This window comes from Lactuca serriola, chromosome 8 (genome assembly GCF_051521515.1).
Source record: "Lactuca serriola cultivar US96UC23 chromosome 8, Lser_US96UC23_V15, whole genome shotgun sequence".
NCBI classification, from domain to species: Eukaryota; Viridiplantae; Streptophyta; class Magnoliopsida; order Asterales; family Asteraceae; genus Lactuca; species Lactuca serriola.
The window spans coordinates 34,544,368-34,559,677 of NC_136415.1; the positions used below are offsets into that span (position 1 = coordinate 34,544,368).

Consider the following 15,310-nt stretch of genomic DNA (forward strand, 5'->3'; position numbering starts at 1 on the left):
ATTTTGATTGTTTATGTTGATATAATTCATCTTGTATACTTGTCTATTAGTATTTTATTCGCATATTTCTTTATTGTTTATATTGACCTACTCCCCTTGCTTTTGTCTCATTTACAGGCTCTCAAAGCCTTTTTGCATTTATTATGATTTATCATTGTATCTATCTTATATCTTATCGTTCTTATTTTTCCTTATTTACATGTCTTTGCTTTGCACATGACAAATGTCATCTTTGTGACACAGTCGTTCTTCTCCATATGAAAACACAATTGTCGACATCTACCTCCTTCTACTCCATAATAATAGGAATCCCGAGTGCAACATTGTTGATAAATAGCACAAAAAAGAGGGCCAAATATGAAACTTTTAACATATCAAAAAATCCTATGTCGATATGATAGTAAAATAGTAAAAACAAATGTTTACCAACAACTTCCTTTCTTTATCAAACAATTTAAGTTAAAACATAAGATATAACATAAACACCATTGATTGTCATATAAAATTCGTATGCAAATGTCTGAAAGATAACTCATAATCCGAACTTGCCCCATGTCGTGCTACTGCTACACAAATTAACAAAAGAGGAGCAAGAATTACACCCTCATTATTCTACCTGAAATTACATCCCCCAAAAGCAAACACAACAATCTAACACAAAGTAAAACTCCAACAAATACAACTCTTTCTTCGGGGGAAAATGGTCAGTAACACCTCACATTCTGGTCTTTACACATACTTTCAACTCTCCAATCCTTTTTTCTTTAATTTAGACCTATATTTCTTTCTCTTTTATTTACTAAACTAAGACGAAATTACTGTCATATCCCTGTTGGATCTGTTATACTTCATATGACTCTTAACAAGCTGCCCAGATGAAATAGCTGACATCAAAGACAACTCCCCAGCCAACACTGACCCCGCTACAATTGTTGCCAAAAGTCTCGCATTTGCCCCTGGTGACTCTTTGCTTGCACCCTTCACTCCAAGTAAATTCAAACAAGCAGATTGAGATGCCAATTGGGTCCCACCTCCTACTGTCCCAACCTATACCAAATTCCCAAAATACCCCTCAGTATATAAAAAAAAAATAGTTTTTAAAAGATAGTGTAGAATGGTGAAAAGTGAAAAGAAATACCTCGATAGAGGGCATGGTGACAGAAATGTGGAGGTCTTTTCCGGAATTTACAGGCTCCATCATTGTAATGCAATGAGAGCTTTCAATGTTTTGAGCAGGGTCTTGACCTGTGGCTATAAAGACAGCTGAAACAATATTGGCTGCATGAGCATTGAAGCCACCAAGAGAACCTGCAATGGCTGAACCAGTAAGGTTCTTGAGCATGTTAAGCTCTACAAGAGCAGGCACTGTGGTTTTTAGCACCTTCTTCACCACATCTGCAGTGATGACTGATTCACAAACTACAGATTTTCCTCGCCCTTCGATCCAATTTACAGCGGATGGTTTTTTATCTGAGCAAAAGTTTCCTGTAACAAAATTGAAGAATCTTAATGAAAGATATGGTGTCATTGTTGCAAGTTTAGGAATTGAAGGGCTTACCAGATATACCAATTACTTCCATGTCTGGGAATTCGATTTGAAGAAAATCTAGAACGTTTTGGACGCCTTTTGACACCATGTTCATCCCCATTGCATCACCTGTGCTGCATGTGAATCTGATGTAGAGATTTTTTCCGGCGATTGAGCATTGAATGCTTTGAAGCCGAGCAAATCTGCTTGATCTAATGTAATAGAATGTAGAAATTAATCAAGATACTCAAAACTAGGAGTCTATTACAAAGAAAGTTGAGCCATATATGGTAACAAGTGAAATGTAACCTTTTTTCCAACCTAAATCCGATGTGATTGAAGGGTTTTTTCAATTTTTGTTGGATATGATGGTAATTTGTTTGATGTGGTTCAATTTGAAGATAGAAACTTCTAAAACAGTTCTTGTTGATGGTGATTGAAAAAGTAGTTTTCTATCTTAAAAAAGGAAGGTTATCAAGAATGAAGAATTGAATGTGGAAACACCTAAAAGAGGGATCTTACTTGTTAAAAACGATGCTTAATGCATCAAAATTGAGGGCGTCTTCCAAGAAGAACTTAAGGTGAGAAGCCCTTGCCGCCGATCCAAACCTAACAACAGGCGCCCTTGTCATCCCATCCTTTAACAGAATCGCCGTGGCTCCGCCTGATGCAAATATGGCTTTACAGCCTCTATTTGTGCTCGCAACCAAACATCCCTCCGTCGTAGCCATGGGCACCATGTACTCGCCACCATTCAACAACAAAGGTCCCGCGATTCCGACAGGTACCTGAACATAACCAATAGGCATCTCACAGCACTGCCCCAATATCGAATTGTAATCGAATCCTTCAAGCGGTAACCCTAATAACGGCCTCCCCGTTTTTCTCTCTAACGCCTCCCGTCGAATCGAAGCCGCTCTCCGGCAGTCCCCAAGCTTCGATTCGAGAGAATACGACGGAATTGATCCAGAAACCACAGATTTCACAATATCTTCGTCCTTTTTAGACGTGAGAGTAGCAGCCGTCGGTAAAGGATCCATAATTCTAGGTTTAGGTTTAGAATGATGTTCGACGTCGTCTTCGAGAGTGAAGTTGTCCTCGTCCACACGTGAGGTGCCGATGAAGGATTGGACGAAATCGATGCCAAAGAACCCTAGAAGATAGATGAAGGAGGCAATGAGGGAGACGATAGCGGCGAGTTCGGAGAGGGTAACGACGTGTAGAGGGGTAGAGGACCGGATTTTTTCCCGCCAACGGTGGAGGAGGAAGTAGGCGACGCAGAAGAAGAGAGTGAAGAAAATACCGTTTGTTAGGTATAGAGGAAGGGGCAATGCATCGGATGCTTTAGGGATAGGAGAAGGTGAGCGATGATCGACGACGGTGCCGGTGGAGGAAGATGATCGGTTGTTATTCTTATTGTTAGAAGTAGTCTTCCGGTGGCGGATTAGGGGAGTGGTGGAGGGAGGTTTTGGAGGAAGTCCACGGCGGAGATCCATGGAAATGGTAATCGTAGTGGTGGCGGTTGGGAGAAGGCGGCGTATGATCGGTGGTTTCGAGGGGGAATTTATACATGTGAATTGGATGCGGTGACGTGGGGTTGTAAAGCGAATGATATATTTGACATTGGATGCAGCTGTCGCTTTCACTCGCTTTTGTACTACACGTGGCATGCATCCATTGATCTTGTTTTTTCCTTCTTGCTTAAGACAAAAATATGAAGGACGTGTTTTTTCAGCAGTCGATGGTCGATATGTAGTAGTTGGTAACGGTTGATGAAAGGTGGAAGCATTGATAGTTGGAAGCCGAAAATTGGAAATTGGTAGGGAATAGTTATTTATTATATAACTGTTTGATGAAAATAAATAAAAGTTTTTGAAATATATAAAAATTATAGATAATTGTATAAAAAAGACAAATATATAAATATATTTTTAAAAACAATTATGGAAATTGATTTTATAAGCTTAATAGTTTTCTCTTTAAACACTACATGAACTAATTTTTATATTTGAGCGTTTTATTTAAACTACAAGCTAAAACCTCATCTGTAAACAAAAACTTTTTGTTTAAATCTAATGTTTTATAAAAAAACTAAAAGCTAGAAGTTCTGAAATAATTTTTGCCAAACATGCCTTAAACCATGAAACTATTTGAAAAAGAAATTAAATATCCTTTATTTTCTTTCTACCGAACAAATGAATTAAAATATTATTAATTTCATTAAATACAATACATGTTAGCATTGATAGAATTATGAGTAGGAAAAAAATATAAAAAGATAATTTATCTTTCGAAAAATATATTTAGCAAATTTCTAAAACCAAAAAGCCTTTAGGCCCAATAGTAAGTAGCGAACCTTTTAATGGAGAATTGATAAGTTCAAGTCTCGTTATAGACAGAGATTGTAATTAGAAGTATATTAGTTATTAGTTTGTTGTTTCAAAAAGAACCTCAAATTAACAAGAATATGATTACAGTAGCCGAACTTAATATTTAAACTCAAACCAAATACTCAAACACTTTTACAGCTCGTAATATCAAATTAGACACCAAAGATTTTTAAATAGAATAGAACAAATGTGTTTCGTGTATGTCTAACTAGGGATGTCAACGAGGGCAAACGGGACGGGGATTGCATCTCTCGCCCCCGCCCCCAAAATTTTCCCGTTCCCCCGCCCCCGCCCCCGAAATCTCCATCCTTTCCACCCCCGCCCCTGCCCCCGAATTCCCCTTTTGACCCCCGCCCCCGTCCCCGTTCCCCCGCACCCGATTGATTTTGGGCTAACTTATTTGGGCTAAAATAAGTTCTTGTTTGGGCTAAAAGAAACTATTTTTTGGATAACAAATAGATATTTATAACATAACTTTACATGTTACAAACAACTTAAAAACATGTTTTTGTTGAATTTTTGTACGTAAAAATCATTTCTTTTTTGATTATACGTATATAATTAACATATGTCAATTTATATAATATATTAACGGGGCCCCCACGGGGGTTTCGGGACGGGACTACCAACCCCGCCCCCGCCCCCGAAATTAAAACGGGGGTTAACCTTGCCCCCGCCCCCGCCCATATCCCCGATTTTTTTCAACAAATGCCCCTATACGGGACGGGGCCCTCACGGGACTTTTTGACATCCCTATGTCTAACTACTTTACGTTTACAAAAACATAATCAACGTTATTCTAGGCAAACCTTAATTATGTGCTTTGTATATACTCAACGAGTGGTAGGTGCATTTTGTGCACCTATTTTGCACAACTATTTCTTTCTTTTAATTGCATTTTACTCCCTAATACTTGCGTTTAGTTAGCTATTTGGACACTTACATGTTTTATTCAGAATGTATGGTACTTCACTATTTTTGATTTATTTTGTAGGAATTATGGAGCACGGAGCTTCGAGCATTGGAGCATGCAGAGAAGATGGATCGGTCGTGTCATGGAAGAAAACTTGAACACATAATCTGAGTCGTTGCATTTCATCATAGCAAAGGACCACATTTGAAACTCGGGTCGTGTTTGTCATTTTCATCATATATTTGAGCACCATGGCTAGGGTTGAAGCTAGACCGAAGACGAACGGTTTTTGAAGAGCACAGAGGCAATTTTGGGAGATTTTTGGAGCTTTTGAAGATTTCTAATCATTGCAAACACTTTTAGTTTCCATTTGTAATCATTAAAAATTTTCAATTCCTTCTTTTTTGTTTGATTTGTTCTTAGCCATGTGTGGCTAAGAAACCCTAATTTCTAGTTCTTGTTCAAGACATGTTGACTATTTGATTTGATACATATGGCTTGATGTTTCATTTATGATCTATTATAGTGATTAAGTTCTTGGTTAAACTAGAATCCGTGAATTTGATTTATGTTTGTAACACTCCAAAAACATAAAAATTTAAAATTTTCAAAAACAACCATTATCCATAAATGTTTACACAAAAAGAACCATTGTCTCAAAAGTAAGTCAAATCATAGTGTCCCCAAAATCAGTATCATGAAAATATGAAGATGTGCACGATCAGGCCTTCGCTTTCCCACGATCCTCTAAAGTAATTGAAACCATAAACTAAAAATGTATGCCAAAGTTTAGTGAGTTCCCACAAAGTATCATCACACAACATAACAATAAAAGCATGCAAATATGAGCCTTTAGTCTGACTGGACCGTCTCGTAGTGCCTACAGCCTATTTGGACCGCTCTACGGGCCTTCGGCCTGACTGAACCACCTCGTGAGGCCTACAGCCTATCCGGACCACCCTGGGTGTCTTGGCCTTCAGCATAAACAAGATCGCTAGCTTCAATGTAACCATAATATATTGACATATGTAACAGATAAACATAAACACAAAACCAAAAAATACAGATATCATGCAGATCTACTAATCAGTCATATACTAGCATAGTACTATCCTATAACCAGGATACATAATCTGGTAGGCCAGCATTACCTTCGATCCATAAGTACAATGAGGAGAACTCACCTATCAGTCTGAACAAAAGCTGAATAATCCCTGCTCCGAATATCAGCTCTACCCGACACCTATTATTCAAATCATGGCCCAACTTAAAATTAATATCAAAATGCCCAAAATACCCCTTGGTCAAACCCTAGTCAAAGCCAAAAGCCAACAGACTGATTGCCACGCCGTGGTCATCCTTAACCACATCGTGGTGTCGATATGATAAAATAGTCGTGACCAGCCTAGCCACAACGTCGTGGTGACCTTTACCACGTACTGGGTTTTCAACAACTTAAGGAATTAAGTTGTTTTATTCGATTCCAAGGATTCTCCAACTCAGATCTAGTCCATTTTAGTTTATAGATGGATAAAGTTTCCAACTTTATCCCTTAGAACCCTCCAAGGTGCATAACTTTATGGTCCAAAACACTATATGAATTAAGCAATAAGCACTTAATCTATAAGGTCACTTGTCTAATTACTCTAAAAGAGTTTCTAACACCATTCTTAATATAAAAATATGTGCTTTTCAGACATGCATGTCCAATGCATGTCTTAAACTCTTATTAGGTCAGAAAAATAGGGCAAAAAGGCCATGATCCATGCATGGTCTCACAACTCAATCCTAGTTTAGATCCGAAGCACCAATTACTCCTAAAGGCATGGAGATCCATAAAGTTACAAGCTTTATTAGACCAAACCACTCAAGACAACAAGGCATAGAAAAAGGTGGACAAAATCTAGAGATTTATGAATTTACTCATCAAGATGAAGGATTTATACATCCTAGAGATGTTTGAGGAAGACAAACTTCTAGATCTATGTTTCTTTGAACTCCGAAGATGATCTACCACCACCTTCTTTCTCCATAAGCACCAAAACACACACTTTAGGCTAAGAAACTCACACAAGAGGTATAGGTTTAGCAAGGGACGATTATGAGGGATGGAGGTTGATGGGAGGGAGGCTATAAGAGGTTAAGGTTGTTTAAATAGGGCTCAAACCCTTAAACTTTAGGGTTTTCTCCAAAAGCGGCCACCACATCGTGGCACCTATTGCCACGTCGTCGTGGTTCATTAATTCCCCGCGGCCCACAAGCTATTGTCATGTCGTGGTGAGTGGTGAGGCTCCGCCACGACGTGGTGCTACCCAAAATCCAAAATATGCAAATACACAAATACTTTATACAAAAGTACCTCCAAGGATATGGATGTTCCAATGTTTAATTTCCCACTTATATGAATTGAATTATTGTGTAGTTAATTAACTATTAGAGCACTACTTATATGAATTGAATTATTGTGTAGTTAATTAACTATTAGAGCACTAAATCATTCTATAAAGTTAATGATCGATAACAAACAATAGGTTTTCTTATTATAGAATATATATATATATATATATATATATATATATATATATATATATGTAACGCCCTGTCCTGAATCGTTACACATTTGGGTGTGGGTGACGTAATTTAGATGATCTAGGTGTTCGGTTTGTGTTTTGGAGCCAAGGGGTATTTTGGTAAAGTGACAGCTCGGGATTTTATGGAAATTAGATTTTTGTTCAGGAAAATTTATGGCAGGCATGAGTTGATGTAGAGCTTCTCGTTACCTTTTCATGGGTATAAGGATCGTCAAAATCGGACTTATAATGAAAAACTTATGGCCTTCGGATGAATTTAGGGTTTAAGGAAAACCCTAGTAAGCATGGCGTACATAAGGAGTACATAGGGCGTACTATTGCGAGGTCTAGTACGCGGGGAGTACACTAGCGTACGTTGAGCATACTAAGTAGACATAGTCGCGGATATGAGGCCTTGTACGCTGGGTGTACGAGTATTACGCTTGGCGTATGAGGAGTTTAAGAAACCCTAATTTAAGTGTGTTGCACCCTATATAAAGACATTAAGTCCCTAAGGCTAGCATCTTTACCAGCCTCCATGCCTCCTAAACCCTACAATCGACCTTTTAGCCTCCATTGTTGTGTTTTTGAGCTCTTGAGAATAAGTTGGTGTTTGTTTTGCTCATTTTGAAGAGATTGAAGAAGTGGAAGGTTCATAGCTTGGTGGGAAACTTAGATATCCACAATCATCACTCATTTTGCAAGTCTTTTGAGGTATCAAGTTCATACCTTGGCTTTTGAATGCTTAGATCTCTTTATGTATTGATTTTTATGCTTTTGGTCCCTTTTTGGGTTGGTTGATGAGTTAAGACGTTGTGGGGCTTGTCCTTTTAGATCTAAGCATGTTATAAGGTTCTTAAGCATAAAGGTGAAAGATTTATGGGGTTTATGGTCACATGCATGTATTAAGTCTTTTATTAAGTCCTTTTTAGCTTTAAAATTTTCATTAAGCCATGCATGCATGTAAAGTTAGCAACTTTACGTGATAAATCAACTCAAGGAAGTCAGATCTAGGTTTTGGAGTAAAGTCTTAAGGGATTAAGAGCTGAAATGGGAAAGATAATTGAATGTGAGGGTACACTGGGCGTACAAGCAGGTACGCTTAGCGTAGAAGCCCTAAAGCGAGTACGTTGTGCATATGTGTTGAGTATGCCATGCATACTCTGTCAGTTAGGCTTCGCAATTTGGGATCTTCATTTTGGACCATTCCTTTGGGCTTAGATGCTTAGGGCTTATTAGGCCATCTGAATTCTTGTGTTTTGGGTAAGGAATATGTTGGACATTAGATTAAGGCCCATGGAATGGATTTGACCCAATTTGGAAAATTGGGCCTTGTTTGTGCCTTGGATGATTATTTTTGGTTGTTAGGCTATGTTTGGGCCTTAGATGATTATTTGGTAATTAGGCCTTATGGATTATAGGTTTGGGCCTAAGTCTTGGTCCAAACAAGGTAAGGGGTAAAATTTTCATTTACCCTAATTATGGATCGATGGTATGGATTAGAATCCATTTATTAATTGGATGTTATTTAATATTGATAGCCTGGGGATTTGTTGGACCAGCAACCATGGAGTTATCAGTGTGATTCAGCAGTGCGAGGTGAGTTTCCTCACTGTGTTTAGCGGGTCGAAGGCACCAATGCCGACCCATATGTTAGATTACTCATTGTCTGTGTGGCACTTGTATGTGTATGTGTTGTATGCTTATTGGGCGGGGCCTGATGGTTATTTTGTATGCTATTACCTATTATTCTTATATGAATTATATGTGTGCGGGGCTCGTTATGTGAGTTAGGGCGGGGCCCATTATACTCATTGGGTGGGGTCCGATATGCAAGTTAGGGTGGGGCCCGTTATGTGATATATATGTATGATATGTAGTATCTTGGGGAACTCACTAAGCTTTGTGCTTACGGTTTTTAGTTTATGTTTCAGATACTTCTGTTTTCAAAGGGAAGAGCTTGGGATGTTTGTAGAGCACACACCACATGTTTCCGCATTCTGTGATTTACTCTGATAACGAGATGTATTGATAAAACTTTAATTAACTTGGTTTAATGGAAAATTATATGATTTACTATTCCCTTAATTTAAAAATAAAAATTTTCAAAAATAAATGTATTTTTAAGAAAAGAGTTTTCTAAGAAAGGGTGTAGTATATGCAATCAGCCGAGCTCAAGTAAGTTTTTTCCCAAAATACCCATACATTTTATATAATATGAGTGATTTATGAATCTGTGAATCACATGCTAGTTAGGGCTAAGGATCTGCTCAGTTTTTGCATGGTAGAATGCTAGGAGAGATGCCTTTATATGCATGTTGTATGAGCTTGTTGACTTGCATGCTAGTTCTGATCGGTCATTGGTAGATTGGCCTGATATGTGATCCCCCTAGGAGAAATGCCTTTATTTGCATGTTGTATGAGCTTGTTGACTTGCATGCTAGTCTTGATCGGTCATTGGTAGATTGGCCTGATATGTGATGCCTTGTATCCTAGGAAGCATGGAATGCTAGATTGGGTTTTGATTTGTATGTGTAAGGCAATCAACAGCAAGGGTAGGAGTTCCTGGTATGAGTTGTATTATGAGGGATTGGATGCTCGTGGTTATCCTATGATTTGGAATGTTATTACATGGATGTTGCTTGCTTTGTGCTTTATGGAACTCATAAGTGATGTGAGTTAGCTATTAAGTGAATCTGTCAAGTCACACATGGAGAAGGTTGGATAATCTCAGAGTGATGGATTTGACCTTATTGTGCAGCTCTCGTTTGAGTCTAACCGTTGTAGGGATGAGTCTATTACTCAAAGGAATATCTAATCTTTGTTGCATGTGATTGTATTCATGAGATGGGCAGCTGACATTATGGGGAGTTCTTCAGCAGCTAATGGCAGGGCGAGGTCGGGAAACTAGGAAAGCCTAGGAAATGCTTCAGTGGGTTTTGTTACGTTTGTTTAGCGAGTGTTTGGAGTATTAGTTTGAGAAGGTAACTTGGAGGATTCGAGATGATTCTTGAGGAAAGTATGGATAGGTGTGGAAGTTAGTATTAGGCCCATACTACTAGAAGCACAAGATCCATACTCGAATCAGGGAGAGTCTTGGAGAATCTAGGAAGCCCGTGGGATGAGAATTCTTGATTATGTACTGATCTTTTGCATGTTGTTTTTTAGTGTGGCGTTGAGCACTCATGAAGGGGGTTCAGGTTCTGGTTTTGGTTCTGGATCAGGTGCAAGTACTGAGTCGTACTGAAATGGAGACGAGTACCCAACTTATCATTGAACCTCTTCCAAAATTTGTAAGTGAACCGTACGTCCATGTTTGAAACCACCAAAACCGGCACCCCATGCCGTTCTACGACTACCCTGATGTATACCTCATCCAACTTTCGCGCAAAGATACTCTCCCGAAGCGGGATAAAATGCATGCTCTTGGTCAAACGATCCATGATGACCCAAATCGAATCCACTCCACACGCTGTCCGAGGCAACTTCATAATGAAATCCATGGTAATATCCTCCTATATCCAAACGGGAATATCCAACGGTTTCATCTTTACGTGAGGTCGTTGATGCTCGACCTTGACTTTCCTGCAAGTCAAGCACCTCTCCACATACCAAGCTACATCCCGCTTCATGCAAGGCCACCAATAATCATGACGAAGATTGTTAGGTGCATTTTATGCACCTTTTGGCACATCTTTTAACCCCTTTTATGCATATATTTAGCACAATTGTTCTTCAAGTGTCTTGCATTTCATCATATTCATGTTAGTCTCTAGAACAACCTTATTTGCACATTTTCATGTCTTTTTCAGGTAAACCGGAGGTTGGAATGCGCTTTGGGAGGTGCCGAGAAGCATTGGTGAAGATTTCGGGATGATCGGGCGAAAAACGAAAAAGTTGAAAAAAATCAAGTTTGGATTCGGAGTCAGAGGAGTACACGTCCCGTGTTGGATTTACACTGAATTTTAGGCACGGGCCGTGTTGACCAAAATGGGGGCTATTGACTTCACTGAACACGACCCGTGTCAGTTTAGTCTATTTTGACACGAGCCGTGTTGGACCAGCTGAGCAAATTTGAGCATCGAACTTAGGGGTTGGAATCGAGGATGGAAGACCAAATTTCACTCAACACGACCTGTGCTAATTTGTTATATTTTGACACGGGGCGTGTTAGACCCAAAGCACATTTTTCCTATTTTTCATATCTCGGGATTAGGGTCATTTTGACATAGACACAACATATCAGAGCACATTTTGTGAGGGGATTTCGAAGGCTTTTGCAAGGATTTTATCATTTATCATTTGGAAACATTATTTCTCTTATTTGTAAGTTGTAATTGTGATTTTTTTCCATCTTTGAACTTTTGATCTTGTTCTAGCCATGTGTGTCTAGAACTATAGTTTCTCCAACTTCATGTATTGACTTCTTAGTTGTGATTTTAATCATATGACTTGATGTTTGATTTTAATTTCTATCTAGTGAATTTGATTTTGCTTCAATCGAATGTTTGATTCTAATTGTAATTCTTATTGGCCATTTGAATTAGGGTTAGGTCGTTCAAGTTATCTCTTTTAAAAAATCTGTAATTGTTTTGTGAAATTGAACAAGTAACAAGCACTAAACTGATTTCCATTGAATGAATTTAGTGTAAATCTTATTCACGCACTCTTACGCTCCCGAGCTTGTGAGAAGTATTAGGTGTTGTTGGGAACATTCACATAAAGTTTAATGCAATCTTTCAATCTAATTCTAAGAGCGTGTTTAGGTTAGGTTAGTAAGGTTAGGGTTAATCAAAAAGCTTGTTTTGGTTAATTAATGTGGTGAATGGGAAGTGTTAGAACTTGTTAACACTTTCAAATACCAACTTATATATAATTGAGCAAATATCATGCTATCTTGGAATCGCATTGCTAAGTTATCATACATAGAGTTGGAGTCCTTATAAATTCTGAATTTAATTCGCTTATTTAGTTGATTACTTATGTTTTTAATTGTTTGTTTAATAATTACGTTCTATACCCCCTCTCTTTACTATTGGTGACCATAGTACCTTGTGTAAAGAGGTATAGACCAATTGTCCCGTGTCTCTGTGGATCGATGTGACATCCCCAACTTCACGACCAGAAAAGACCGATTTAGTTTATGCTTTTTAAAATAAAATCAGAGTAATTTTCTAAAAGATGTTGCGGAATTTGTCCCCATAAAATATGATAAATATATTATCATGGCATTTCGGAAGAAATGTATTTTATTCATTTAAAAAAAAAACTGGGGATGTTATCATTAATACATAAGCATAATCATAAACAGAACTTACATTCATTTACACTAGTGATTTACATCTCATTTAATCTCTCAGTGTAAAGCATCTTTGTATCGATACTTATGATACAAATAAACTGAGTGGGTCAGGCTTGGGAGCCTGGTGAGCATATAGGGTTTTCAACCCACAATAATGTAATTATTATGTTTAAGCATCAAACAGTTAACCCAATTACCCATCCCCATTTTCTTCTTTATTGTTAAGGATCTACCTTAAGAAAAGATTCATCTTATCACTCATTCCTAAGGATTCATCCTAAGGAATAGGCACAAAGTCACATCGTCACTAGGGTTTATACAACATGTGATAAGTCCATAGCTCTCATTTATCGACAGTATTATTCACAGGAATCCACCTGCAATACATATCAATGGGTTTTTAGAGTACATATGATTACATATAGTTCACACACCTACAAGTAGCGAACCTGCCAGTATTATAGTTCACACAAAGTCACATCGTCACTAGGGTTTATACAACATGTGATAAGTCCATAGCTCTCATTTATCGACAGTATTATTCAGAGGAATCCACCTGCAATACATATCAATGGTTTTTAGAGTACATCTGATTACATATAGTTCACACACCTACAAGTAGCGAACCTGCCAGTGTTCCGTGAACCGTCTAGAATAGTCCATGGTTGTCATCCATACTCTGCTGGATGACGGGGCCATCGCTTGGCTCATCGCTTCTCACCATATTTTACCACTCATATATCATCAATCATATTTCATCGCTCATCATTTTATCACACATCAACTTATTTCACCTACCCATGTTATACCCAACATATTTGTAGATAAAATATATATACAATTTAAATCATTTTAAAACTTGTATAAAACATTCATTCAACAATCATTTCAAATAAACAAACAATATATATATATATATATATATATATATACACACACACACACACACACAACAGACATATTTTATATAAAATACTTAATATCTATGTGTATGATAAAAGTGACTATACACTCAACTGATAAGATGATAATCGGGCATCACTTCATTTCTTAAAATGATCGTTTCTGATAAAACCGAGATGTTTTATTGAAAACCGGGCTCTGCGAGGTTGGAGCTTCAAAACCGAAAAGATAAATTTTTCCGGGTCTTCGGGCACTTCGGGACGTGTTTTGGGTGTTGAAAATGATTCTGAGGCTTCGGGGGAAGTAGAAATAGCTAAAATATTGATTTATGGGTGAAAAATGCCAAATCTCCATTTCTAGTCGGGAAATCTTGCATGCACTATTTATAGGGAAGGCTTCGGATCCGAGGGGAGTACGTGGCTCGCATGCGAGGGGAATAGATGGTTGGTGCGAGGGCGAGACACAAAGGCGAGGTGTAGGAGGCGCGTCAGAAGCTCGTAGGCGACACGTGGCTCGCTTCGGACACGCCATGTATGCGACACCCAGAAGACTTCGGTTGGACCTCCCTTCGGTCGTATCACAATCTGACACGCGTCATGCAAGCGAGGCTCGTACGTGGCCAATTCCGAGCCATGCATGCGAAATTCCTCGGATTTTGTGCCCAAACTTCTAAAATCCATAACTTTCGCATACGGACTCCGTTTTTGACGTTCTTTATATGCACGCGTATGAGAGAATATATTCTACAACTTTCGTTTAGATTCCGTGGGCTAATTTTGACTTTATTTTTAATATTATTATTTTTAAAAGACCAGAACAGGAAAATCCGTTAAAAATTCATAACTTCTTCATCCGACAATCATTTTCGTCAGAATTTTTACCATTGTACTACTATTGACGAGACATTCGATTTTCATTTAGGTTTTGTCGTCTAAATATTGCTCGATCTTTATTTCGAGTTTTTTAGCTGTGTAGTGTTATTTCGAAAGTTAGAAAAATCATAACTTCCTCATACGAAGTCAGATTTTGGCGTTCTTTTTATTGACGCTCTCAGTTTAACGAACACTACGACTTTATTTTAGATCGCTAAGGCTAAAAATCACTTTATCGTAAATTTACTTTTTACGTTTCCCGGTGTCGTGCCGGTTTCGTCGTGGAACTTCGATGGGCCATAACTTCTTCATTATAACTCGGATTTCGACGTTCTTTATATGTACGGAACCCTTGTAACATATACTATAACTTGGTTAAGATTAATCCCTATAAATAATCTTCCATCAAAAACTCATTTTTAATGTTTATTGTCTCTAAATTGATTAGCCCGGATCTACGGACATTACAATTGACTAGGGATGAGCATATGGACCGGGGAACCGGCCGGAACCGGTACCGAAACCGGAACCCGATGGAACCGGTCGGGCCGGGACCGGGACGTTATTTTTGTTGATTTTTGGAACCGGGAACCGGAACCGGTAGTACCGGCAAAAACCGGTAGAACCGGTAAAAACCGGAACCGTATGATGCTATTTTTGGAGGGCCGGTTCCAACATTTGAAGACACAACAAGAACCGGTAGGAACCGGTAGAACCGCCGGGCCGGTTCGGTTCTTGATTTTGGCCGAAGCCGGTTCCCGGTTCCGGTCTGGTTCCGGCCGGTTCCGGCCGGTTCGGTCCTTTTGCTCATCCCTACAATCGACCCTACTTG

At 38.5% G+C, this 15,310-nt stretch overlaps 1 protein-coding gene across 1 annotated transcript; it reads right to left on the reverse strand.

Moving 5' to 3' along the window:
* Window positions 1-474: 474 nt before the first annotated feature.
* LOC145070675 (3-hydroxy-3-methylglutaryl coenzyme A reductase 1-like) lies at window positions 475-3,235 on the reverse strand. The gene is made up of 4 exons (XM_079017628.1): window positions 2,051-3,235; window positions 1,559-1,740; window positions 1,139-1,485; window positions 475-1,047 (listed from the first exon to the last, which is right to left on the reverse strand). The coding sequence occupies exons 1-4, from the start codon at window positions 3,196-3,198 to the stop codon at window positions 805-807; spliced, it is 1,920 nt and encodes a 639-aa protein (XP_078873754.1). The 5' UTR covers window positions 3,199-3,235; the 3' UTR covers window positions 475-804.
* Between the last annotated feature and the right edge of the window lie 12,075 nt (window positions 3,236-15,310).